Source organism: Carex rostrata, chromosome 6, assembly GCF_964058835.1.
Source record: "Carex rostrata chromosome 6, lpCarRost1.2, whole genome shotgun sequence".
Taxonomy (NCBI): domain Eukaryota; kingdom Viridiplantae; phylum Streptophyta; class Magnoliopsida; order Poales; family Cyperaceae; genus Carex; species Carex rostrata.
Genome location: NC_135923.1, coordinates 10,412,588 through 10,440,497, shown reverse-complemented (window position 1 = coordinate 10,440,497; position 27,910 = coordinate 10,412,588). Strand labels below are relative to the sequence as shown.

General features: G+C 32.8%; 2 protein-coding genes and 1 pseudogene across 3 annotated transcripts; 2 read left to right on the top strand and 1 right to left on the bottom strand.

Annotated features, from left to right (window-relative positions):
* Window positions 1-5,321: 5,321 nt before the first annotated feature.
* On the top strand, window positions 5,322-11,443 carry LOC144555886 (tetraspanin-3-like). Its single transcript, XM_078304322.1, has 2 exons — window positions 5,322-5,969; window positions 11,003-11,443. Exons 1-2 carry the CDS (start codon window positions 5,439-5,441, stop codon window positions 11,345-11,347), a joined length of 876 nt encoding a protein of 291 aa, XP_078160448.1. The 5' UTR covers window positions 5,322-5,438; the 3' UTR covers window positions 11,348-11,443.
* A 5,077-nt stretch (window positions 11,444-16,520) lies between these two features.
* Window positions 16,521-18,022, top strand: LOC144555825 (arogenate dehydratase 3, chloroplastic pseudogene; annotated as a pseudogene). The gene has a single exon (XR_013512131.1). The product of XR_013512131.1 is annotated as an arogenate dehydratase 3, chloroplastic pseudogene (transcript).
* Window positions 18,023-21,334: 3,312 nt separating this feature from the next.
* On the bottom strand, window positions 21,335-24,898 carry LOC144555309 (uncharacterized). The gene is made up of 10 exons (XM_078303597.1): window positions 24,618-24,898; window positions 24,427-24,457; window positions 24,189-24,337; window positions 23,984-24,075; window positions 23,842-23,849; window positions 23,665-23,736; window positions 22,690-22,857; window positions 22,485-22,580; window positions 22,091-22,213; window positions 21,335-21,724 (listed from the first exon to the last, which is right to left on the bottom strand). The coding sequence occupies exons 1-10, from the start codon at window positions 24,635-24,637 to the stop codon at window positions 21,596-21,598; spliced, it is 888 nt and encodes a 295-aa protein (XP_078159723.1). The 5' UTR covers window positions 24,638-24,898; the 3' UTR covers window positions 21,335-21,595.
* Between the last annotated feature and the right edge of the window lie 3,012 nt (window positions 24,899-27,910).

Here is a 27,910-nt window from a genome sequence, read left to right as displayed (position 1 = left end):
TAGGCACCGTAGACTGTCTTGAGCTGTTTATGTTGTCCTCCAAATCTACAAGGGTATGTTTAGTTAGTTTGAGAACAGGTTATTTAAAAATAAATCTAACCTATTTAAAAATAAATCTAACATATTCAAAATAAATCTAACATTTTTAAAATAAATCTAACATTTTTAAAATAAATCTAACCTATTTAAAAATAAATATAACATTTAAAATAAAAAATAAATCTAACATCTTCTGATACCAACTGTTTTACTTTACATATTCACAAAAATAAATCTAACATCTTTTTTTAACCTATTAAAAATAAATCCGAATTTCAAAAATAAAATCTAACATATTCAAAACAAATATAATTACTTCACATATTCAAAAAATTTTTTTTTTTTTTTTTGAAAGAAGTGGCTTAGCCACCGATTTTCATATAACATAAAATCATACAATATCCAATTAGTACCAATCAGACGAGATCGATACATCAACAAAATGAAACAACACATAGTAACCTACTACAACTTGGCAAAACCAAAACAAGTAAACAAGGTAACAAGCTATAACAACACCACAAAAACCATAGACATTCCAATAGACAAAAGGGACCCTGTACGCCTATTAATTGGCAGAGGATATGGAGGAGCTTGAGTCAGACACATCATCCATCAAAGTTATCCCTAGACCATGCATATGGGTTGAATCCTGTATAGCCTCCATGGAAACCATAGTGGAACCTATCAGGTCCTTCAAATCAGAAGGTAAAATTAGATTAAGTTGAGATGTAAGATTAGATTTTTGATTCGTAGCCCAAAATTTAGCTAGAGCCATAATCTTGGCTCCTAAAACCTGTACAGTGTATACGTGACCTGCATTAAATAAAATCATGTTCCTGTCCAACCATATGTTCCATAAAACAGCCCCCCGGATTATCTCAACAAGATTAGCATCTTTGAGAGGGATGCAATAATCCAACTCCTATAAATCAACAACATAATTACATACAAAAACAAACCTATTAAACGTAGCAATCCATGCCCAAATAGATCTAGCAAAATGACAATTGACAAATAAATGATCAACCGACTCCATCTCGGAACAATATACACATTGCAAATTTCCAGACCACCCTCTCCTACTAAGGTTATCTCTTGTTAAAACCCTATTTTGCTTAACCAACCATAAAAAAATTTTAATTTTGAGGGGGATGGTAGCAGCCCATATACTCTTAAATTCAATATTAGGAAACATATTCAAAAAAAATAAATCTAATCTATTTTTTTAACCTATTAAAAATAAATCCGAATTTCAAAAATAAAATCTAACATGTTCAAAACAAATCTAATTACTTCACATATTCAAAAAAATAAATCTAACCTATTTTTTTAACCTATTAAAAATAAATCCAAATTTAAAAAATAAAATCTAACATATTCAAAACAAATCTAATTACTTCACATATTCAAAAAAATAAATCTAACCTATTGAAAATGGATTGGCACGCATCTCAAAGCACAATAATTCTGCCCCCCTGTCATCCAGAAATCCCGACCGGCTAAGATCCAAAATTGAAATATTCTCTGTCAGATGTTTGCCATATGAAATGCTGGTCTGTGATTGTCACAAAGAATCCTTATTTGCCGACTCCCGATGCAGTTATTTACGTGTGCACCGGCCACACGGAAACTGGTGCATAAACTGTCCTCTTTATCATTATCTATTCTTAAACTGTTGTACGACTTGGACGGTGATCAAACCTGGAAACGGCCGAGAGATTCCTTGATTATTTTATTTTCTCAAGGAAATGGGAACCTGCTGCCGACATTTTTAAAAATAACCGATTAGCAAAATATTTTAATACTAATAATCAGGTTTTAGATATAATTTTAAAAGTACTCAAATTTTAATTCGAAACGTAGAAAAAATTCACAGCTTAGAATTTTTTTTTTTTTTTTGCAAAACAATTTTTATTTTTATTTTTTTTTGTATTGAAAAATTAAAAATGTTGAATATATTTCTTTGAAAATAGATGAAATATAATATAATTTGATTTATTAGAAAGACTGTAACAAATAACTCGAATTAACATTTTTCAGGCTGGATTTTTTGCGGCTGTAAGAAAAATTAATATATTTCTTTATGTGTTATTGGAAAAAAAAATGCTTGGATTCTGAGTTATTAATCCCGTTTCAAAAGTCACTTTTAGGTAATACAGAAAATATTGTCATCCTTCTAGTACATTTAATTTCTAAAAAGTTGTATCTATTTTGAAAATTCTTTTTAAATAATTATCATTAAATAACTTAAAGTTTTTTTTTCAAAAATAGATACAACCTTTTAGAAATTAAATGTACTAGAATGATGACAATATTTTTTGTATTATCAGGAAGTGACTTTTGAATCGGGATCAATAACTTAGAATCCAAGCATTTTTAATTTTTTACAATAACACATAAATAAATATATTAATTTTTTCTTACAACCGCGAAAAATCCAGCTTGAAAAATGTTGATCCGGGTTATTTGTTGCAGTTTTTCAAATAAATCAAATTATATTGTATTCCATCTATTTTCAAATAAATATATTCAATATTTATAATATTTTAATACAAAAAATAAAAAATTTAAAAAAGTTATGTTTTGCAAAAAAAAAAAAAAATCGAAGCTGTGAATTTTTTTCACGGTTTGAGTACTTTTTAAATTCTATCTAATACATAATTATTATTATTAAAATATTTTGCTAATTGGATATTTTTTTCCCTTTTTTAAAAATGTCGAAACCTGCTGCCATGTTTCGTTAAGTACTAAATAAAAATTGCAGAACTTAGGAAAGAATTTCCTTAGCAAACTCTGATTTGTAGCACCAGACTTCAACCGACTGTAAAAATGATTCCTAAACCTGAAAATTTAAGCTCGTTATGTTCGAATCGGAGGCGAGTTCAATTGTTTGTTTAGTTTTGTTTAATCTATCAAAGTTTCGAAACTGTGTATGCAATTTTTAAATTAAATGAACACCTTGATTTTTTTTAATAAATACTTTTTAATTAAATTTTGTTAATAAAAATGGTTTCTCTGCATGATAATTTACTCTCTTTCTTTTGTTGTACTGGAGAAAGAAAGATGATAAATTTGAGAAATAACAATTCTCTTTATACTTTTCTCTTGAATAAAACACCTGCAAGTTCTTTATACTTTTTTTAATTAGCTGTGTTGCTTTTTTTATCCGCTAATGACATAATTCACGTTCAATTACACAGAATTTACCCAGTCAACACATAAATAGTTAAAGTTAAAATAAGAAGATGCGTTGAAAATGCTTTTGATGTTCAGAAAATCAGAAATGCAGTAGTTAGTTTGGAGAAAGGTGTAGGTCCGATGCCCATCGGACCTAGTTTGGTTCCGATGGGTAGATATACCGTCTAATTTGCTTCAGGAGTTGTGCGCACAAATATCAAAACATACGTGAAAATTCTGACATGAATTCTAAAGCCAATCCGACAGTGAATGAACCCGTTGGAATCAAAGTAGGTCAATGCTCATCGGACCTACTCTATTTCCATTAGTTTGATGGGCCCAATTCATGATCTTAAAAGTAAGAGCTAGACTACTGTGCTATGTCTAGCATTTATTAACGGATGTTACGGTTTTAAATTCTGATTTTGGATATTTGATAGTACGGCTTTAAAAAATATATGGTACAATTATCAACACATTTATGATTTATCAACGGAAACTCAATTTTATATTCGATGCAAACACATTCAATATCCTTTATATTAAAAAATAGGAAGAATTTCATATATATATACCTCGAAAGTTTTAATATTACGTATTTATCCCTCCAAAATCAGTAATTACTTATTTATCCTTGAAAATTGTACAAACTCATATATTTGCCCAATCTAACTCTATAACATATCAAATATCTTCAAAAATAATTAAATAATATTTTTTTAAACTTTAAAATTTATTTTACAATATTAAGTAATAATATGCTGACCATTATATCCTTCGATATCTTTAGTCCGCCTTAGTTCTCTTCTCTGTAAGGCGCCAAACCTCCTCTGCCACTCTCTCCGAACACGCCAAATCACATATTTATTCCTGCCTTCTCTCTCACAAATTTCTGCTGCCCCTCGTTGCTTTAATTTTTCATTTTCGTTTGAAGAGAGGCGGGAGGTTTAGCGCCTTAGAGAGAAGGGAACTTAGAATGGCTAAAGAGACAAAAACGAAGAGCATAATAGTCAACATTTTTTTTAATTAATAGTTTAATACTGTAAAATATTTTTTTTAAGTTTAAAAAAATATTATTTAATTATTTTTGGAGATATTTGATATGCTAAAGAGTTAGATTGGATAAATATGCATGTGAGTTTGTTTGATTTTTAAGGATAAATATGTAATTATTGATTTTGGAGGGATAAATATGTAATATTGAAACTTTTGAGGGATATACATGAAATTGCCCTAAAATAATATATATATAAATCAAATTATAAATATTTGTAGCTAGATCTTTGACCTTTTTTTTTTGGTTTGGTCGGAACTCGGAAAGCATTAGACGGTTTAGAGTTTTAAAATCACTATTTTTTATCTTATCCACAGAAAAAGTAAAAAAAAAAAAAGTTAAAAAGAAAACTTGATGTTTTATTTTCGACAAATATTAATATGCAGATCATATTGGTCACTAACCAATCGATTTTAATTTTATACGTAAATTTGCAGTCAAACTCTTATTATTTCTTTTTAAGATCATAAATCGGACTCATTATTAAGAGATGGACTTGGGTGAGACGCGGAGTATACGCGTTTGGTGATTCATAGTACATTTTAGCCATTTTGAAAATCCAAACAACCGATCCGAACCGCTCAACACGATCTCCATATTGAAATGTGCTTGGAGACCAAATTTTACTTTTTTTACTATTTATTAAGCCACTTTGAAAATCGCTGATCCGGTGGTCCAGAAATTTTTACTGTTCACCCGGATTTTCAGATTTTCAAAGTGGCTTAATAAATAGTAAAAAAATTCCAAAAAATGTAAAATTTGGTCTCCAAACACATTTCAATATGAAGATCACATCTAACGGTTCGGATCAGTTGTTTGAACTTTCAAAATGAAAATATGGCGTGAAGTACAAACGCATGGTGGTCCGCGTCTCACCCAAGTCCATCTCCATTATTAATACTTTAAGAATATAAGGACCAAATTAAAAAATGATTCTTCAAAAAATGTTTTTAACTGAAATCCTTGCGCCCCTGCATAGCCTCTGAATCCGTTCGTTCGTTCCTGACACCCTGCTACAAGAAGCCAGTTGGCCTTCACTCTTAAATAAACTCACTGACCTCTTTCACCTACACTTCCAAATAGCACCAGCACTGAAACTTCCATAGTTCCATACCAGTACCACAATAAAGTACTCAGCAAATCACAACCACACACAGATAGCAAGATGTATAGGAGAGCCACAGGACCGGTCGGAACGACGGCGTTCATCGCGTTCTTGCTAGGTATACCGATTCTGGCGGGGGGCATCTGGCTATCGAGCTCGGCAACAGACTGCATCCGCTTCCTGCAGCTGCCGCTCATCATCCTCGGTGTCACTCTCATGGCCATCTCCCTCTTAGGCCTCTCGGCCGCATGCTACGGCCAAATCAAACTCATCCGTTTCTTCCTCTTCCTCCTCTTCGTCTTCCTGTTTGCCATCCTCTTCTTCATCATCTTCGCCTATGCTGTCACTGACAAAGGGAAGGGACAGGTGGTTGTGAACCGCGTGTTCTTGGAGTACCACTTGGAGGACTACTCCGGATGGCTGAAGGATAGGGTTGTAGATGGAGATCACTGGGAGAAGGTGAGCGGGTGCATGCAGAGGTCCGGTGAGTGCGGGGTCTCCATGGCCCGGTACGTGCGGGACCTGAATAGTGGTTTGCTTGTGCCTGAGTCGGCCGATGCCTTCTACCAGAGAAACCTGTCTCCTCTAGAGGTCAGTCAGTTTATACCCTCCTCGGTCTCTGTGATTATTTTATGATTGTAAAAGTTCCTCTGTTTCAAAGGGAAGGTTTGGTGGTGTTCTATTGATCCCGTTCAAACATTTTTTAGCTTATTTAAATATTATTTCTGTTGATCATAATTTGTTTTAGTAGCTTGTCCTAGTGTCATTCTGACTGAAAACGGGTCTAAATTTTGTTTCGGATGTAGCATAATGCCTTTTTTTATTTTTTACGGAAGGAATCCTGCTTTTGAACTATCTGCTTTTCTTTTACAATGAAGTAAAGAAGACTAAAAGTTTATTGAGGCTTATTTTCAGTAAAAGTAAGTGCCGATCTCAATATATTGCATATTCTAAAGCAGTATGTACTTTTTTTTTTTTAACATAAAAAAAAAAGTACATGCTGCTTTAGAATATGCGATGCTTTTGAAAGATAACTGTACTTTATAACCTTGTCATTTGTGTGCTTAGATGGGTCCATATATTATTTACGCCATACTATATATTAACCAAATCATGAAAATTAAAATTTTCCCTTTCATATTCGGCTGGTTAGATTTAAAATGAACGGATTAGACAAGATCAACTCTATATTTTTCAAAAGAAAAAAAATAATGTGATCTGATCCTAGGGTGTCAATGGCGAATTCGTATCCAATGCATTAACTCAAAAATAAATCTTTTGAGTTAATACATCTGGACTGTCCGATCAGCTTTAATAGTCATGCAAATTAAATCCGCACTAATATTAAAGACCTTGTTTGTTTTAGGCGGGGACCGGATGAACTCCGTTTACAATCAGACAGCCCATATCTATTAACTCAAAAGAGCAAAAGATGCTCTTTTGAGTTAATGCAGACGATGTGGACTCGTCAATGACACCCTTTTATTCATTTACCCGATCCATACCATATTTGATAAGATGGGTACGATTAAGATTTTTCTTTTTTGGTAAACTTATCGGATACGAGTACAGAGAAAGATTTTTTTTTTTATCTAAATGGGTAAAACATATTTCATACCTGTTACCCGATCAAGTAATTACTATTTTAGACCATTTTTTGCCATCTTTCATAAATCATAAAAAATAGTAACAAAAATTCCACAAATAGTAAAAATTGATATTCTATGAGTTCAATATATAACGAATTTACTGAGCTATTTAGTTCGAAGTTTCGAATGCAATTTTTTGGAATTTGGACCGGTAACACTTCGGCCGAAGTGCTACCGAAAACATATTAGTTACACACTCTCTTTCTCTCTCTATATATATCTATATATATATATATATATATATATATATATATATATATATATATATATATATATATAGAGTTAGGCTGGGGTGCTATGGATAGCATAGTGGCCTCCCGTGCTACGGCTCAATATTCAAGTTTTCAAAATCCAAATGGTCGATCCGAACCGTTCATCTTATTCTCCATATTAATATCTGCTTGGAGACCAAATTTTTTAATTTTCTGAATTTTTTTACTATTTATTAAGCCACTTTGAAAATCGCTAATCCAACGGTTTTACTGTTTTGTGCAGCCACCGTTGGATCAACAATTTTGTAAAATCCTTAATAAATAGTAAAAAAATTCAGAAAAATGTAAAATTTGGTCTCCAAGTAGATATTAATATGGAGAATAAGATGAACGGTTCGGATCGACCGTTTGGATTTTGAAAACTCGAATATTGAGCCGTAGCATAGAGGTCTCTATGCTATCCATAGCAACCCAGCCTAACTCTCTCTCTCTCTCTCTCTCTCTCTCTCTATATATATATATATAGAGTTAGGCTGGGGTGCTATGGATAGCATAGTGGCATCTATGCTACGGCTCAATATTCGAGTTTTCAAAATCCAAACGATCGATCCGAACCGTTCATCTTATTCTCCATATTAATATCTGCTTGGAGACCAAATTTTACATTTTTCTGAATTTTTTTACTATTTATTAAGTATTTTACAAAATTGTTGATCCAACGGTGGCTGCACAAAACAGTAAAACCGTTGGATTAGCGATTTTCAAAGTGGCTTAATAAATAGTAAAAAAATTCAGAAAATTATAAAATTTGGTCTCCAAGCAGATATTAATATGGAGAATAAGATGAACGGTTCGGATCGACCGTTTGGATTTTGAAAACTCGAATATTGAGCCGTAGCATAGAGGCCACTATGCTATCCATAGCACCCAAGCCTTACTCTATATATATATATATATATATAGAGTAAGGCTTGGGTGCTATGGATATATATATAGAGTAAGGCTTGGGTGCTATGGATAGCATAGTGGCATCTATGCTACGGCTCAATATTCGAGTTTTCAAAATCCAAACGGTCGATCCGAACCGTTCATCTTATTCTCCATATTAATATCTGCTTGGAGACCAAATTTTACATTTTTCTGAATTTTTTTACTATTTATTAAGTATTTTACAAAATTGTTGATCCAACGGTGGCTGCACAAAACAGTAAAACCGTTGGATTAGCGATTTTCAAAGTGGTTTAATAAATAGTAAAAAAATTCAGAAAATTATAAAATTTGGTCTCCAAGCAGATATTAATATGGAGAATAAGATGAACGGTTCGGATCGACCGTTTGGATTTTAAAAACTCGAATATTGAGCCGTAGCATAGAGGCCACTATGCTATCCATAGCACCCAGCCTAACTCTATATATATATATATATATATATATATATATTAATAAGTATTGAAAAGAGTTCTTTAATTAATTTAGCATGATCAGATTTTTTCCAACAAAGTACTGACATGACATGTGTGAAATAAAATGTATATGTTTTTATTTTTATTTAATAAATAATAATAAATATTATTATATTAGTATTATCTGTATTTGTCTGCTACTATTTCGTTATCCGATAATTATAACAGTTAAGGGTAGAGTATAGATAAGATAATTTATAGTGAGTAAAGATAGAGTATGAATAAAAACAATTTGTAAAAGATACGGATATGAACATAACTCTTATTATACCCTATGACACCCCTATCTGATCCGGACATTATTAGCTTGTTTTCAGTAAAATTAATGGATTGGATCGAATCGATTGATAATTTAAGAAAAAAGATGATGTGATTTGACCTAATCACGGTTTATCGAACGCATTGTAGACAAATCCTTTCTTGATAAGCCCTAGTTGGCAAGGTTCATCTCAGATACTTCGACTTAAAATACATAGCTTTCTTTCCAACAAATTTTAGAAAAAAATTCCATACTATATTCCTTAAACCGAGGAGAATCTATTTGACAAGTAGTAGCAAACATAATGCTTGCTTACTGTGATGAAAAGTTGCACAAAATAATTAATTCAGGGAGCGGGTATGCAGCTACAACTGCAACTACCTGATAGCTCCCGGCTCTGCTAATTATATATATTAACAATAATAAGTGATTGTAGAAAAATTCTGGTTTAGTATAAAGTTACCTAGAAATATTATAGGATAAACCCAGCTTGTATACCGTATACGGATAAGAGCATGTAGTTCCATAACATTTCCCATCATATCTTATCTTATCTTATCTATAAAATAATGCAAGATTATCTGGCTAGTTCAAGCAATTTCAAGTAGCTTCTCTAGTACTATCTCGAATCTAATTGCTTTATAATGATTACAAAATTAGAAGAGAATACACTTGTTAGTACACGACGAGCCTGATTGATTATTAAGGGATTGAATCGATGTCCTTGTCGTCTTTTTCTTCCACGAAATCAAAAGAAGAAGTCACTTTACTGAACAATTGGGACTTCTTTGGTATTAATTGTGGGAACCACCATTTTTTCCATCTATGTTTTATATTCTGTCTCCATAACTTTTTGCTATAAGAGATTGCAGTGAATAATAAAAGCTTCCTCTATCAGTTCTTTCAAAAAAAAAAAAAAAAAGAATAATAAAAGCTTGGCATTGGCTCTCTGTAAAGATAGGCATCTAAAAAGAAATTGATGATGGGATCAACGGAAAAGGTCCTTATTTCAAAAGAAAGTTCAAACTCTAGTTCTTAATTTTGAAATAAACTGTTTTAGAAACAACAGATTATTATATCCTTACTCTAATTTATTTGTATAACAATATTATAAAAAGTTGTTTTAGAAGGAAATAAATCTACTGCAATCTGAATTTCATGAACAGTGTTCCTGTAATTTCTGCTTTTCTAAATTTAGTCATTCAACTTTTTTGTGCACGCATCTTGAAACAAATTAACAGTTGAATTTGAAAAAACAGAGATTGTAGACTACTCTGTTCACATGTAAGGATCGTAGCAGATTCGGATCCGTTTTAGAATGACTTTTTAACATAGTAATTGTTAGGAACATATTGTGGCAAGTTGCAAGATGCAGCGAAGGGGGGTTACGAGTTTTCTAGCCAACTAGCACAATTTCATAACCACCAAACTATTAAAAACAAACAAATATCATACCCAAAGAAAATTTATTGGAGGGCCTAAAAGTATGGGTGACCAATTATTGCACAAGTTCAGGTTATAAAAGGGCCCCACATCAGTTGTCTTAATTTATTCTGACAAACTTTTGAAAGGTCCTAAACTGATAAAGAATTCACTTACATTTGTCTTCTCTCCTTGTTCTTGCTTTCTTACGAGGTTTTTAATGCACAAATCGAGGTGTGGTGTTTTGAGTTGTTTTCTTTTGTTAGTGGCACCGGTTCAGTTGGACTTGTATGTATCTGTACTTTTGTTTCAATCAATGTGGGTCTCTAAACCCACTGATCTGGGGGAAATTTTTTGAAAGAAAAACAATGTTAGTCAAAATGTATGTTCTTTTCTTTAATTAAGCAAGTGTCTTTTTCTTTCCTTCATTACAGGAAGACGCTGTTTTATGTTTTTTTCTTTTCTTTTCTCAATTAGTGCTCTGAAAGGGAATAAGATATTTTGCATTAATACTTAGAAAGCGAATAAGAGGTTTGAATATTTCAAAGCAGAAATAGTGGATTGTGGATATTCATACACCAATATTTAATATTTTCTTTTTTTTCTATCTGATACATAGTCTGGATGTTGCAAACCACCTACCTCATGCGGGTACACATACGTAAACGAGACGGTATGGAACCCTGTACCAGGTGTACCAGCCACTGATCCAGACTGTACCAGGTGGAGCAATGACCAACAAGTACTCTGCTACCAGTGTGATTCATGCAAGGCCGGTGTGCTTGCCACCACACGCCGCCACTGGAGAAAGGTCTCTGTGATCAACATAGTTGTTCTCGTGCTCTTGGTAATTTTGTACTTGATTGGGTACATGGCATATCGACATGCCAAAAGGGCACACTATGATGAGACTTATGGGGTTAATCGGATGTCGAAGACGGCGCCGAGTATGTTTCGGTTTTAGTCAGAAGTTCGGTTAGTATATTAAGTTGTGCTTTCTTTTGTAAGATTACTGGAACAAGCTAAAGAGTTTGCCGTGGTTAAAAGGATTGATCTGATCCTAGTTGTGCTCTTCTCTGATTTCTTTCCTCCTCTTTTGTATTATCCACATGTATTTAAGGTTAGTATTTTAGATGTATTATTGATGTATTCCAATAAAATTAATTACACAAAAGTTAATACAATTTCAAAAATGAGTACAAGTAGACTTTTGTCCCGGTATTTGATAAAATTTAGAGGGATGTGATAAAAAAAAAGTATGAATCAATACACAAACGCTTTATACATTAAAATTGATTTTCTAGCTAGATATTTGACATATGTTTTGTTATTGAATAATTATTAGAGTCTCCGCACTCTAGTAGTCTTAAAATCTCTGCAGTAATATTAGAGAAATGATGTATTATGGTCTTTACTAATTATATAGTATCCTTTTAATTTCTAGTTCCCGCACTCGTTTCTGCGTCAACCTTTATAGGTATAAATATTTGAAAGATAATATATTAATACTTGAAAAATAAGATATTAAATGCTTAACTTGTTATGATCATTTTTTTTTCAGTCCTCCTATCGTTTTCATGTTAATTAACCTCCCTCTAATGAAGTAGTCGAGACCTATATCCCTGCATCAACCTTCCCTAATTGTCCTCACGTAAACTTTTTTCTAACAAAAATAGTTGACCTCATAGGTATAAATACTTGCAATACTTGCTATTAATACTTTTAGACGCCATATGGTGTCATATGTTAAATATACTTACAAGTATAGGTATAAATATTTGCACGACGAAATATAAAAACTTATGTGACGACGAGCCGAAAGTATGTCATCATAGATCTCATTTGAAAGATAAAATTGTGTAGAAGACGTTCATGATTTTAAATTCACAAAATTCCTTATAGATCATCAGAAATATGGACGATATTGAACGGAGAAAAAAAAAACACACCTCTAAAATCGTGTATGGATTCCTTATGTAGTTTGAGTGGTCCCTCACAGGTACTTATGGAGATACGTTTGGAAAATTTGATTGGAGAGAATTATTTATGTAAAAATTGTTCAAAGAATTGTTTAACTCATAGGAATAAATACTTATGTGTATATATGTTAATACTTAAAAAAATTATTGTTGGAGTTTTTGCGGTCCTCTCAAATAGTTATGGTATGAGAATTTTACAAATACTTGAGTCCGGATATTGTTATCAGCTTCCTTTGTTATTTAAGACAAATCAAGTTATGTGCATTTAAATAAATAAAAAACCACAAAAACGAATTGGTAGCACGAACACCTGAGCATCTCATTGTAATGCATAGATACAAGATCTATAATATAGCTACTATTATGATATCTTCAATTTACACCAAGTTGATATTATTTCACACTATACTTTATTATAGTAATTGAATTTTTGAAAATAATTTGATTTATAATTACAACTAATTTATTTTAATATCATTCATAAATATTGTTGAATAATTATTCTTTCTATTGCTTTATTTTTTTTTTAAATATGTTATTTTGTATGAAATACTTTTTCATTCTCTTTATAATATATTCTCGTTGTAATGCACACAGACACAATACTAATGTGTATGACTACTAAATTTGCATAAAATTAAAAAGATTACATCGTTTCTTATCGGATTACAAATATCAGATCACACTAATACACCTTTCACATATCCGACTCTCTAATTTCTTCCCTGTTTATCCCCTTACGTACATTTTTATTTTTCCCCACAATCTGTCACTCTCTTGCACCACTCTATTTGCAAGTAATCTTGATGGCAGTGTCTTTCCTCTGAAGATAACCTCGTTTATTTGTTTCCATATATATGCTCCATATCCGAGCCATGAATCGTGTACACCTCTCTTAATTTATTCTTAATTGCACCAGTTGCTCTAATTTTCAGTCATGATTTGTCCCAAGTGGCCAAAACTATGTCTGAATTGTGCACTAAAAAGTGTGACCCGTCTTAAGCTGCAATTGAACTCCACACTTGAGCAGCATATGTGCATTGAAACAGGAGATGTAAAACTGTTTCATCTTGCTCTGAATTGCACATAACACAGTCCATATTCCATATCATTTCCCTCTTTCTCATAGTGTCATGGGTCAGTATTTTACCTTGGGCCTTGGCACAATACGCGAAGATTTTGACCTTTGCCTAGATTGGAAAAAAAGTGTTTAACGTGTCGTGACTAACACGTCGTGATTTTGGTCTCGTGTCGTGTCGTGTGCTGTGATCAATTTAATTTTTCACATGCCGTATTGTGTGGTGATCAAAATATCAAAAGATGATCACGGCACGCGAATAGTCACGCCACGGGATTCACGCCGTGTTCAAACGTGCAATGACCAAATATGACTTGTGTGACCATTTAATCATATAATTTAGGTTAATTTATTGACAATTCATCATTTGATCAAGATTAAACGGTCTTAATTAATTACACGTGATTCGCGTGACTACGTATCGTGTCGTGCTGTGATTAGATCTTTCGCGTGACGTGTTGTGTCAAATTTTCTAAAAATGATCACGGTATGGAACTTGCAAGTCACGGCACATAATCAATTCATGTACTGTGCCGTAACCGTGTCATTCCATGACGGAGCCGACTCCGCCGTGCTATTTTTCCCGCTCTATTTTAATTTGTTGTTGCCCGGCTTGATTGTTTGACCAGATCTCCATATTTCTCCATTTAATCAGCCTGCTGATATCATAATTTTGTAGACTGAACCAGCCGTGTATTGCCCGCTTGAGGACCAGCGCCATGTCAGTGTTACGAGCCAACTTTTTTATTAGTATTCAATAGAAAGCAGAAAATAAAAAATTACACAAGTGTCCATATTTTTTGAAACAAATTAAAAAATGGCCAATTCGCCGATATTTTTAACGGTCCAATTTTTTTCAAAACTGTCAGGATAGATGGCTGTCCAGGAAGGAAGTGGACCGTCGGATTCGATGATCTTATTGTACTCGTAGTGAATTAGACAATAGAATTTGGTTCGTGAGTTGGTTAACATCCTTGCCAAGCACCTAGAGTTCTCTGGTTCGAGTCCATGCTGTTATCTTTGATGCTTTTGGACAAATTTTTAATTCATTTTTATTCTTGACTAGTAGACATTAATTTTCAAAAAGCATTAATTATTTTCGAAAAACGAACATCATTTGATAAAAAGAGCATTAATTCTGGTGGTTTTATTTGTGAGAAATTAATTTCCAAGAAGCATTAATTATATTATTGAAAATTAAAAAGTAAATTTATAGATATGTTAGGAGTAAGTATTAGGTGCTACGAATAGTATAAAGGCATTTTGTGTTACAGTCTCAAAAACTTATCATATAAGGTTCAAACTTTGATTTATGTAGTTCAATAAATTGGTTATATAATAAACTGATAGAATACCAATTTTTACTAGTTTTTTAATTTTTTTTTATTATTTTTTGTGATTTATGAAATAAGGCAAAAAAAAAAATGCTTAATAAAAGAATATTGCCAATATTTTTGTCTTTAGGCCATATTTTACCATCTTTCATAAATCATAAAAAATAGTAAAAAAAAATAAAAAATAGTAAGAATTGGTATTCTACAAGTTCATTATATAATCAATTTACTAAGCTACTTAGATCGAAAATTTAAGTTTATACAATAGGTTTTAAAACCGTAGCACAGAAGGCCTTATGCTATCTATAGCACATAAGCATTACTCGTATGTTAGATCTCCTGACAATCTAATTTCATGTAATTCTATCATTGTTTGATTATGCATCAACGATCACTAATTTTTGGCTATTGAAAATTTCAAGTTATTCGATATATGATAAAGCATATATTGAATTATATTATTTTTTATAAACATGATATGTTAGACCATTGCTACTATGTTAAATTGATTGAGTGGAAATTCCTTTAGCCTCAGGTCAGGCAATTTCAAATTTAGATTTCTTTTATAAAATTATCAATATTGTTAACCTCTCCTATATTAAATTGATTAAACTTTTATAAACTTAACATATAAATACATCTCTCATAATATAGATTAATTTGATTTATTTATTTTTAACATACAAATCATTTATATAGATTATTTTGACAATTTGAATTATTTAAAATTAATTTGATGAATTTTGTTCAACAAAAACTTAACTTACGTACCGTTGATCTCAATCTTCCTTGCACTTTTGTATGGCCACATATAATTAGTTGGTCGCATTGATCAAAGAAAACGGCCATTTGATAAATTTTTTATGCTTTTTACATTTGTTATCTGATACTATTGTTCAAAGGAACATTAATTTTGGTGGTCGTTATTTGTGAGACATTAATTATTCTTGACTACGCATCATGAGCCATAACGATCTTTCGACCACAATATATTCTAAGAGCATCTATATTCCTGAAATTTTTGGAGTTTCTAATATGACGTGATAGTTTCTAATTCAGTTTTAGAGATGTGAAAGAATTTCTTATTTAAAAACTATGCAGTAAAGTTTGAAACTGTTTATAAACTCTACAATGGCCAAATAATTGGCTCAAATTACTTATCCTTTTAAATTTATTACTAATATGACTTAATAGAAACTCTAAACTTAATTTCACAGATGTGGGAGTTAGAAACTTTAGAGATCATAATTTCTAAAAAATAGTTAATAGTTATTTAAAAACTCATTTGAGTTGCTGGGATATAGATGCTCTTAATTAATGTTTTATTATTTACTATGCATTAATTTCCAAGAAGTATAAATTATTTTCGAAAAACAAACCTCATTTGAAATTAAAAAGAGCATTAGTTCTGACGGTTTTAGGTGTGTAATTATTTTTGTTAATCGAATCTTATTTGAAAATAAAAAAATTATTGAAAGTCCAGATTCAAACTAGGAATCATTAGATTGGAGGCATAGGTGATAACCAACTACACCACACAATTTTTGTTATTTAATTTGCTGTGAATATAATAAAAATATTATTTAAATTTTTCAGAAAAAAAAATGGATCGTCCGAGAATCTCTTTAGTTTGGACAGTTTTAAAATTTTCAGAAAACGTGAATATTTGTGTAATTTTATATTTACTACGAGTTAGGTGCAGCCGTGCAGGTCAACTAAAATAATCAATATTAATTAACCCACTTTCCTTCTTCGTCGAATTGCATCTCCTCGACGACTCCGCCCTCTCAAAAACTTTCCCCAATCATGGCGTGCGCCGGCGCCCTTGACCTCCCAAATTCGATCTCTAGCACAATCAAACTATCCAAATCACCAATATCCCGTAAGCCCTCCTCCATGGCCTTCCCCACTGCCTCACTTGAACTCAAGTGTTCTACTGTGGCTCAAATCAATGGCTCACACTCCCACAAACCCTCTAAGATTAACGGCTATGGCTCTAAACCCATCAATGGATCTGGACCAGTTAACGGTTCTACATCACCCCACTTGAACGGATTTGCTGGGATCAACGGTGATGTAGGCCTACGAGTGGCCTTCCAAGGCTCCTTTGGTGCGTACAGCGAGTTTGCTGCCAAAACTGTTTACCCCGACTGCAACACACTTCCTCGGCGCAGTTTTGCAGAAGCAATTGCAGCCGTGGAGCGTGACCAAGCCGACCTGGCCGTGGTCCCTGTGGAGAGCACCATGGAGGGGACCGAACTAAGGAATTATGATTTGTTGCTTCAGCATGATCTGCGTATTGTCCAAGAAATCAATTTGTTTGTAAATTACTGCCTCCTCGCCATGCCTGGCGTACGCCAGACTCAGCTTAGACGAGTGATTAGTCACCCCATGGCTCTGGCTCACTGTGGTCGTGCACTAGCTCAGCTCGGGCTTGACCGGGAGCCGGTTGAAGACACAGCTGGTGCTGTCGAGATGCTTCGTGCGAATCATCTCCTCGACACAGCCGCAATTGCTAGCCCTCGTACAGCGTCAATTTACGGCCTAAATATTCTCGCTCATGGGTTACAAGATGAGTCATGGAATATGACCCGGTTTCTCCTCCTGTCCAAATTGCCGGCCAAAAGGGTATTCAAAAATGCCAAAACCAGCATGGTGATTGCCCTTCGCGGCGGGTCCATGATGGTGGTGCTTAAGGTTTTATCAGCCTTCTCTAGCCATAAAATTAATTTGACAAAACTGGAAGTTATTAATTCATCTGGGGAGGGGCAAGCACCCGTGATGATTCTCGACGTGCGAGGTCGGGGATCTCTGAGAGCTTTCCCATATGTCCTGTACGTGGATTGCGAGGGGTCAATTGAGGATCCAGTCATCCAGGAGGTGATTGAGGAGATCGAGCGGTTCTCTGTTTTTGTTAGAATTTTGGGATGCTATACAGCTGACACTACTGTGTACGATCTTCCATGAGAAAAGAAGGTTACGTTGTGGTTTATGGTGGATAAGGTAAAAATAGTGTATCTTGTAAAGAATATAGAACAAGGGTAGAGGTCATGGAGAAGGCGTAAGAATTGTTTAGTGATAAGGTATGAGCTATGTTAGAGGGTGTTTTTTGTGTTCCTCCTTGTATATAGGTTTTAGTTGCTCTTATTCTAGCTGATTTTCACTGTGATTTTACCTATGTGAAATCGATTGATTGTACTTTGAAATGTCTCATATATGTCAAGTTTGATCTATAATTTTCTGTCTGATTGCACAGATTTAATTTTAGTTTACAGTATGCTGGATATATTTTCAGTAGGTTTAAAATATAAATCAATTAGCTTAACTCTAACAATTCTAATGTTTTCCGAAATTAGAAATATCTCCAATGCTTCTGGTATCTTGGTACCAATCATATGGGACGGTTTTGTGTGAAGGGATCACAAGAAATAAAGAATAGAATAAAATAATGAACTTAGATGCAAAATACAAAGAAAATGAGGTTTTTATTTTATTGATTTCAACAAATGATCTTTGCTGCACTTAACCGTTTAGGCTCAGTAAATAAACATTTGACACATTCCAGTGCACTATTTTTTATTTATTTTGCTTATCCATAATGGTTTTATGGTGCTGATTATTTGTATATTGAACTACCATACCCTGGTTTCCACTTTGGCCTCTGTTTTAATTACATCTCTATGTTATGGAATTGGTTAGCTGAAGCCAAAACTGATTTGCATAGTATTTTACGAAATTAATTGGAGTTTGAAATTATTCTGTTTTGTTGTTAAACTTCAATTGTTTGATATAATAATCTAATTATTTCTGTAATTTTTATTTTTGTCTTCTTGAAAATTGTAGGTTTTGCACGCTGCATAATGCCTGCTGCTAAGTTTAGTGGGCTCAATCCGTTGCTCGAACCTGACCTGGCTGATGACCAGGACTCATTTGCTAAAGAGAGAGAACAAATGACGGCCACTCTCTTGATGGCCAAGAAACAAGCAGTGGTTCGCAAGTACACCCCTCTCAAATGGGGTTCATAAAAAGTTTTTTCGCCTCATGATTGCCCTATTGCAAAAAAGGCAAGAAAGGACCTGTGTGGCCGTGTATCAGAGAGAGGGAGATGGCAGCAGCATTGCTTGCAGCCAAGAAATAGGCAAAGTCTGGTAAAAAGGGCATGGATAAAAGTGTAATTTATACTGCGGTTGAATCTGTGAAATTACCAACAGTTGGAGGAGAGGAAGAGAAGAAAGGAAGTGCAGAAAATATGAATCAGCAAAGTCTGTTGTGGATCTCAACCTATCAAGTATATATACCATTACAAAAGAAAACAGCAAACTTGTAGCTGTTGAGAAGACTTATTGTGAAAGTGGCAATGACAATCTGGTTGAAAATGCCATTAGACATGAAGAGATTCGTTTCGTTCCTAATACTTGGCCAATCTGGATCCATTTGACCAAGGAGTTCCCCCCATCTGACATATGAAAAATGCTTGTTGAGAGAGCCAGGATTGACCTAGGACCAAAACTGGAAACGCTTAAGAATATTGTTTACGATGATGATTCGATCTTGGATGTACCTGATCCAGAATTCCATGACTTTGATATGGATCGGACCCGCCATGCCTTTCAAAAGGAACAAGTTTGGGCCTGTTATGATGATGATTACGGCATGCCAAGGTTTTACGCCCTCCTGCAAAAATATTATCTTCTAAAAAGTTCAAGATATGATTTTCATACTTGAAATCTCCATCAACTGCTGAGTTTGGCTGTTTAACTTCGATTGGCTCCGGGTTCATCAAAACACTCGGTCATTTTCGGGTCGAGAAAAAGTGTAAAATAGCCCGTGCTGAGAATTTGTTCTCACACAGAGCTGACTGGGAGCGGGCCCCCCAGGGCATGATCCGGATATTTCCGAGAAGTGGTGAGGTTTGGGCTCTATAAAAGAACTGGTCAGCTGACTGGGGCCCACTGACACCAGATGCTTTCTGGCATTTAATCTTGATGGTGGACCAGTTCCAGATGGATGTTATGAGCTGGACCCGGCAAGCATTGCCAGTGGGTTTGTTGCAGGCTAAGGAGACAATTAGTTAGGTTGTCGACTTGTAGTGACTACAAATTAGAATTCAGAATATTTTGGAGTATTTTTAAGTTAATAGATGTTCCCCCCTCTTTTGTTGAAAGATCTTATTTAAGGTTCAGGTTTAGGTGCAGTTCAGAAGTTCAGATTTGCTTGGATTTTGTTGTCTTGAGGTGAGGGGATTGGGAAACTTCTATGAAGTTGAGACATTTGATCATTTCAATCGTGGCTGGTTTGTGGTTCTGATATGGGACAACACTGTCACTGGTACGCCTTCTGATACGTACTAACTATATAGCTCTCTTAACTTGGTGATAAATTAAAGGTTGCTTTCTCTCAATCAATATTACAAGGATAAATAATTGATGTCTCGTCAAAATTAAGAGGCCTTGCTGAAGTTGAATTCATACTGCTCCAAATACTCTACTATTAATATCTGTTAACATGAGAGATTGAGAGAGAGAGAGAAATAAATATTATATTATCATATAAATTCCACTAATTAATAAAATAGCAACCTCCATATTAAATCTTCTGTACCTACTAATGGTGCGGTTTTGGCGAAGCCCAACTCATTAGGAACACATAATCCGAGATCTTCTCTTTTCTCATACTGTGAAGATGATTTTGCATTATCAATCTTCTCTGCATCAGAAATTGTAAATTTTTTCTCAAATAGTTCAAGGGGAGAGGCTTCAGCTATGTGTGTCCATATCCTATAACAAAATATATCTGTTTAGACGTGGCTCAATGTGGTTTCGCCACTAGCCTGCGTACACTGGACTGAGCGTTGTTCCAGAACAACGGTTAATCACCGTAGGGGTGATTAATTAGCCAGCATGTCCTAATTGGGTATGCTCATGCTCGGCTCATTAAGTTAATGAGTGAATTTAAGCGAGTTGTATAATGAGCGAGTTGTTAATGAATTTTTAGTGAGCTAGTCACTAGTTATGAGTTACAAAATTCAACCAATTGTCATAATTTATTTAATTTTTTTTTAACAGTAAAAATCCGTAGTAACATAGAGTCAGAAGCTCACAAAAATAAGATTCTCACAAAGTTTCTGCTCAGAAACTAGAATAACATCAATATATTACAAAGTTTCACAAAAAAAAAATAGAAATCCAAAAGCCTCCAAAACAGAGCTTTACACATCAAGTAGTATAGAGACAGAAGCTAACATTGCTAAATAAAATAAAGTGTTATAAAAAATCCATTTTACCTTGAGCGCTTTAGGTTTTTAGGTTTTGGTAATTTGGTCTACCGGCTGCCAAGCCTGCGCGTATCATTTATCCAAAATTTTAATTTGAACCCACGACTCTCCACACAGATGGTGTTGTCTTTTGCTACTAGATCAAATGTTGGTTCTATATAATTTTGATATTTAAATATGGTAGATAAAAAAGATGGAGCAATAAGGGATTAAATTAAAGATTTTTAAAATTTTATAATAAACATTAATTTGGTAAACAATGTTTTGAATTGTGATGCGCTAAAACTGAGCATCTCCAAAGGAACATAAATTTGCTAAAATTATATACATTTTTATTACGCATACAGATGATTGAAGAAACAAAGTCTTTAATAAAAAAATAACTAGCTGATTAAGGTAGCATTCCTGAGCCCCAATTTGTGCCCTGGCATTCCATTGGATATATACACAAATTGCTTAATTTTTTTCCCTAGCACACCCTTTTCCAATGGATATATATAATAAAAGGAAATTGGTGAGAAAAGTATAAAAAGGAAGGAATTTGAATTTAAGCGAGAACTGATGCAAGTCCCTGTTCTTGCTGTACGTCTTTCCTTTTAATTGCAGGTTTACTATTGCTAAGCACCTTCACTTCGGGTTGACCATTGGTTAGTACTGTTGGAGTTTTCTTTAATGTCTGTAAATTATGAACAGGAATATATAAAACATAATTAGATTATAGAGAAAAAGCATTAACTCATTAAATCACTAGAGTGCAGAACCGGAACACTATTGTATTAAAACCAGAATCTGGTCTATACTGATATTTTCACCCAAAAATTATACCAGTGCTGAGCCTAATCTGCATAGGATATGTAATTCAGGTCAAAGCTTGAATATTTAATATCTTGGGCAAGCGAAGTGAGGTACTGATATATGCCATTATCAATAGCTGGCTCAGCTCCAGTGTGTGAATTACAATCCTTGCTCTAAATAAATATCTAAACAAAGGTCTCCAATTTTCTCTCTTCAAGGGACAAGTTAATTAATAAAGTCAACAAACCTTCTGAAGCAAAATGTTCTTCTCTCTTTCCATTTCAGTAATTTGTTCCATAGTCATACCGAACCACTCATCTGTCCATGCAAAACATAGCCGGTGGCATGCCAAAAATAAAGCCCTTTCACCCTATATAAAGTGTATCCAAAATTTAAAAAATCTTGAAATCTGAAATGCAATATGAATTAAAACAAGTAATAAGAAAGTAACAGATTCTGTCAGTTTTAAGTGTAATACTTGTCCTATCCCTAAATGCCCCTCCAATTTGTAGTAATTATCTTCGGAAATTTTTATTGATGAGATGTTTACTTATTTGCACCATCAATGCTTCAACAATTTAAATAGGTTTGCATACTTAACAGTAAAAGAAGTCTCTAATCCTATATTTTTACTAACTTACAGTTACAAGAAGATCTTCTAATCGTTCACCCAAACCCCATATAGGAGCTTCCATTGTCACTAATTTATATGTCGTCACCTTGGGCTTGCATGATTCCTTTCAAAAGAAATGACATGATAATAAATAAAGGATCACAATGAAATACACAACTATTAAGAATCAGCTACGTATGGAAGTATCACATAATTCGAGTACCAGTACCTACCATCCATCCCTTCAGAAGTGGACCCCGGCCAGTTTTTTGTGATTTGAAGCTTTTCAAGTCAATATTATTGGCCCCAATAATTTTACTCCAGTAATCTTTTGAGATTGTAGTAATATCAAGATATTCCACCTGTCTAATAGCTAGCTGCTCTTTATTTAATCCATGCACCTGGTAAAAATATATCAAATAATCAGTTACGTTATAAATACAATTTACCAGGCTTGCAATTCCATGGAACTTATAGATGCTAATACTGGACTAGACGATTATAGTTCTTGCCCCGACTGTGGCGTTAAGATTCAATTTAACCTATATATAGTATATGAGGAGGGTTCAAATGCCTCCATTTTTTGTGCCTCCATCATGCCTCCATTTTTAAAAACTTAAATAACTCAAAAGTTTACAACTTAAACGTCAAAATAAAACCGTTAGATGTGATCTATGTTATTTTCTCTCTGTGCCCATAAAAAATTATCACATTTTGATTTTGCTTTTATATGAATTAATAAGTTGGAAAATCAACGTCTAGAAATTATCCACATTTGTATACATTTTTACAAGCTCAAGATGACAATTAAAACAAAGTTGAAATGCCATAATTTTTTACATATGCATAGATAAAATAATATAGTTCATATTTAACGGTTTTTTTTTTATTTTAAGATTTAAATTTTGAGTTATTAAAGTTTTTAAAAATGGAGGCACAAAAAATGGAGGCATTTGAACCCTCCTCATAGTATATATACCTTTAGTTGTGAAATTTACTCTCAATTAGCTCTTATACAATTAAGCTTTGATTTTTCTAAAAAGTACCAAAACTAGCTTCATACTACCTCCCAATTGTTATGCAATTAAACATGCCTTTTATAAAGAAAAATATGGATAAGGAATAGATAAAGCAACAAAGTACAGATATTCAGGTGTTAAGATCAATCCTATCTAATAAAAATAAAAATGGTAAAGTAATTGACTTACATTTTCTGAAGAACCATTATCAGCTACTTGAACAGTCTCAATTGTTAGAGAGCATTTGTTAAAGAATGGGCACTGTCAAAAAGAAAGGAAATTATAAACAGATGAGGTTCAGTTATTTATCTTGTTTGTGCTCTCATATAATAATGTATACCCAAAAAAAAATTCTGCATCAAGTACCTTGATCACTGCACAGGTTTGACATAGTTACCGCAACAAAAGAAGAAAAAGAAAAGAGAGAATTAGTATGATTTCACTTGAAGCTACTACAGAAACAATTAAATGGCCAAATCATAGCCTTTTCTTTTAACATGTGAAGCACCTGTTTTGCTTTTGGGATAGGCACTCCATGATTCCTCATGCACGACCAGAGAATTCGGCGGTGCGAAAGTTTTCAACCAAGATGGGATTTTACTGTCCACAAAAAAATTTAGGCACTTAAATTTATCTGTTCAGTTTTTTTTTTCCCAGTGAAGTTATTTCTTACTAAAATTGGCAAGCTTTAAAGAAAGAATTCCACAAAATACCTTTGCAAATGATAGATTTTAGATGTGAATTGCCCCTTGCCTAGCAATTCATCTTCAAAAGGCCTATGTTCTACTATCTCCACACCTTCTTGACTGTTTGTGTTTTGTTCCTCCATCTTCATTATTGTGTAGCTCATCCCAATCTCATACTACATGAGAAATAAAACATAATTTCCCTATAATTTAATACTCGGGCAAAATAATCAAGTAATATTTCTGTGCATTTAATTTTGTTTACCTCTTCCATTGTCATTGGCATGACAATCCGACTGCACAAGCAGATTCACCAGAAAGTACAAGTCAAGGAACAAACAGTACAATTGGAAGAAAAACAATATATTATATATATAAATACATGAGTTTGATTGAAAGAAAATAATCCAAAAGCAAATATAGAAATTTGGAGATTAAAATAAGAACAAAGGATACAATTCCTTGAGCTGAACCATTTCCAAAAGGGAAGAGAGAGAGAGAGAAAAAATTTCCTGCTTCTCCTTGTTTCTGGTAAGAAATTTTTTTCTAGAGAGGAAGAGAGAAGGACGGGAAAAAGTGTTCAACAGGGACCCTCTTGAGAAAGATAGTTTGATAATGAAATAGTTTGGAGATAAATAAACATGTTTGTATCCAAAAATGTGTAGAGAAAACTTAAGCTGCGTAAAATTAGACGCCTCTTCTTTATTTGGAAATATTAATTTTGGGAAAAAGAACAAAGTATGACGACTTTGAATAACCAATGATCAAGAAATGCTTTTTTTTTTTTGGTATTATATCGTTTGATTGAGATTACATGGCTGAGATTTCAAGCATCGGAATTAAAAATAGTAATCTAATTAAGACTCCGAATGGTCCTAAGTTGACATTTCGGATCTACTGTGGCCAGAGATAGCATCATATTGTGTAGCCAAACAGGTAGAACAAAATATTACCAAATGTGAGTGGATAATAATGTTCATAAAAAAAAAATTATATCAAATGTTTGGCTTTCTCTCCTTGTTCATAAATTAATTTCACATTGTAATTTCACATTTTACAACATGTGGCACATTGATGCACCTTCAATCAAAGAAAAATTTATCAAAAGTTTAATTAATGTTTCATGAGATAAAATGATTAAATGATAATTCTTTCTTCAGAATTACTCGGCATCAGAAAAATAATGCCACAGAAACAGAACTTTTTTAGTTATAATATTTAAAATAAAATAAAATGAATTGACATGAGTTTTGGAGAATTTTTTTTTTTTTTTTTTACCAGGAATGCAGCTAATACTACGCTCTAGCTGTCCCATATCTGAGAATAGTTGTCCTTGGTAAAACTGAAAATTTTCTAAAACAGTGGCAAGTTTGTTATTTTTATTTAATGAAATTATAGCTAAAAAGATCCGGCCACAGAAAATCTAAAAAAAAAAACTAAATTAAAAGGAGAAATGATTGTTGGAAACAAAATGGTTTCAGGCTCGTTCACCGACGAGACCACGCCATATAAGTAAATTATGTTTTTTTTTTTTTAAATTATGTATAGCACTCGTATATAATGTGCTCTATTAATTGGTGAGTTGGGATGTTTTTTTTTATTTTAAACTATTGTTAGTAGGTTATAATTTAGAAATGATTCATGATAATTGTGTCCAAAACTTGTCTGAAAAATAACAAGATTAATTTAAGAATCTCTTAAAGCTTTTGTTCAAATGAATGCCTATCTTATTGGACAAGAAGAGGGCTCAATGTCACAAATATTAAATGTTAAACAATGTTACAAACCCACTTATTTATTCATATTTCCAAGTTTCAAATTCAAATTAAAATCCATAAGATGTGTCCACGTAAAATTTTATAATGTTTGCAATTTATTCTATAGTAGATCAAGATATAAAAATGAATGCATTAAAGTTAACTAATTATTGTTAATTAAATTATATTTTTTTTTACCAATTGATCTAGTATAAAATGAGCTCCATTAATTATAAAATATCACGGAAATGCATATCTCGTCATAGATTAACATTTTATATTTGAGATTTAAATTTAAAATTTGAAATATAAATAAAAATAGTAAATTTCTGACGTTTCGTAGAACCAAATACTTGTTGCATCGGAATTTGTAAAATAATAATAATTTTCAAAGACTTAATCAGGAGTATTTTGCATGGAAAAACAACCGTGGAGTATTCAATTAAAAATCTTTGCTGCTCTTAGATCAGTTCAGAATTGCTGAATTGAATTTTACCAATATTTTTTTTTGCATACTAATAAATAAATTAACGTTTAAATTCTAATATTACCTTGCTGCGAAATAAGGAAATTATGTTTGAATTGGTAGATGGTTACCGTAAATGATACTAAATAACAATGATAACAATACTTGTCGCAAGTTGAGCATATCCACATAAAAAGAGGATATACAAAAGAATGTAGAAAGGTGCAAAATAATGGGTGGGAGAAAAGGTTCCGTAAGAATTTTATGTTTGATGCGGTATCAAGGAAAAGGAAAAAGACAAATTTCGAGGGGAATATCCTAAAATGGGATTCCTCTTTTGGTTGGTCTATGCTCATTGTTCACGAAATCCTAACTTAAACTTTTTTTCTCGGGGATAATAAAAGTTTCAACCTTTTGCTTAATCCATCGTTGCAAGTTTTCCTTGTTTTTTTTTTTCCACGACGAGATTATCATTTAGTACATGGAATAGGGATGGAAAGTACAAATAAAAAAAATATTGTAATTACTTATTACGTGATATGGCTGAAATTAAATGATTACAAATATACCTTGTTTCTGGTTTTTTTTTTTTTTTTTTCTATTTTGGTCGATTATTGCTATTATTTTAATTTTAATTTTATACTTTTTTTCTTTGATGTAATACAAGTCACTATTTTTGTATCCTATGTCCTTCCCAAATTTGTGTTGACTTTGTTAATAAAACTATTAATATATGAAGAAAAAAGGAAGTAGTAAAATTTTCTGAGTTTATGTTGTTTGATTCTCAAATCTCAATTATTTTAAAAGAAAATAAGAAAAACTATTAGGACAATTTTTGAACTGTGCACCGAGAATAGAAAATATGTTAGAAAAAGAGTTCAATTGCTAAGTCGAAATATAGGCTATCAAATAGAATACAACACTGAAAGACGCATAAATTTCGACATGACATTGTATAATATAGTCATATATTAGTTAATGGTGAAGATCTGAGCCATAAATATCCGTATAAACATTGAATAAAATAAATAGTAAACAAGTACATGTGTCTCGGATAATAGAAAGAACTCTCCAACCACTTTTATAGAAAAACAAGATTTTCATTATTTTCTCATATTTGTTCCAAATTTTATACAAAAAAAAAGACATTGATGTTAAGAAGTTATGTCTTAGATTTTAGGTTTTTTTTTTTGTACGAATCAAACAGAAGCAGAGTATTTACGTTTCATTTTCTGAAATAATTTGAGTATGTTAGTAAAACATGAGCGGTTCGGCACAATCGTGTCTTAATCTACAATTATTTTTGCGCTTGAAATAAAATACTATATTAAAATAATTATATGTTTTAGTTTTCCTTTGCGAACTTTGGACCACGTCGCTATTTCTGTAGGCATATTATATTTATCTAATTTGGCCAGACCGGTCGGTGGGGAAGTTGACACGAGGAGTTTGCAAGCAAAGCGACCGATTTTTTTATTATACGATGGTTTGCTGAAAAATCGAAATTTATGAAAAACGAGATGTTT

Excerpts from the sequence above, each read along its gene's own strand:
- LOC144555309 (XM_078303597.1), bottom strand. The coding sequence starts at position 24,637 with ATGGTTCAGCTCAAGGAATT. Across the intron at positions 22,858-23,664 it reads ATAATGGTTCTTCAGAAAAT|GTGCATGGATTAAATAAAGA; the intron begins GTAAGTCAATTA and ends TATTTTTACCAG. Across the intron at positions 22,214-22,484 it reads TAGAAGATCTTCTTGTAACT|GGTGAAAGGGCTTTATTTTT; the intron begins GTAAGTTAGTAA and ends CACTTTATATAG.
- LOC144555886 (XM_078304322.1), top strand. The coding sequence starts at position 5,439 with ATGTATAGGAGAGCCACAGGACCGGTCGGAACGACGGCGTTCATCGCG. Across the intron at positions 5,970-11,002 it reads GAAACCTGTCTCCTCTAGAG|TCTGGATGTTGCAAACCACC; the intron begins GTCAGTCAGTTT and ends TCTGATACATAG.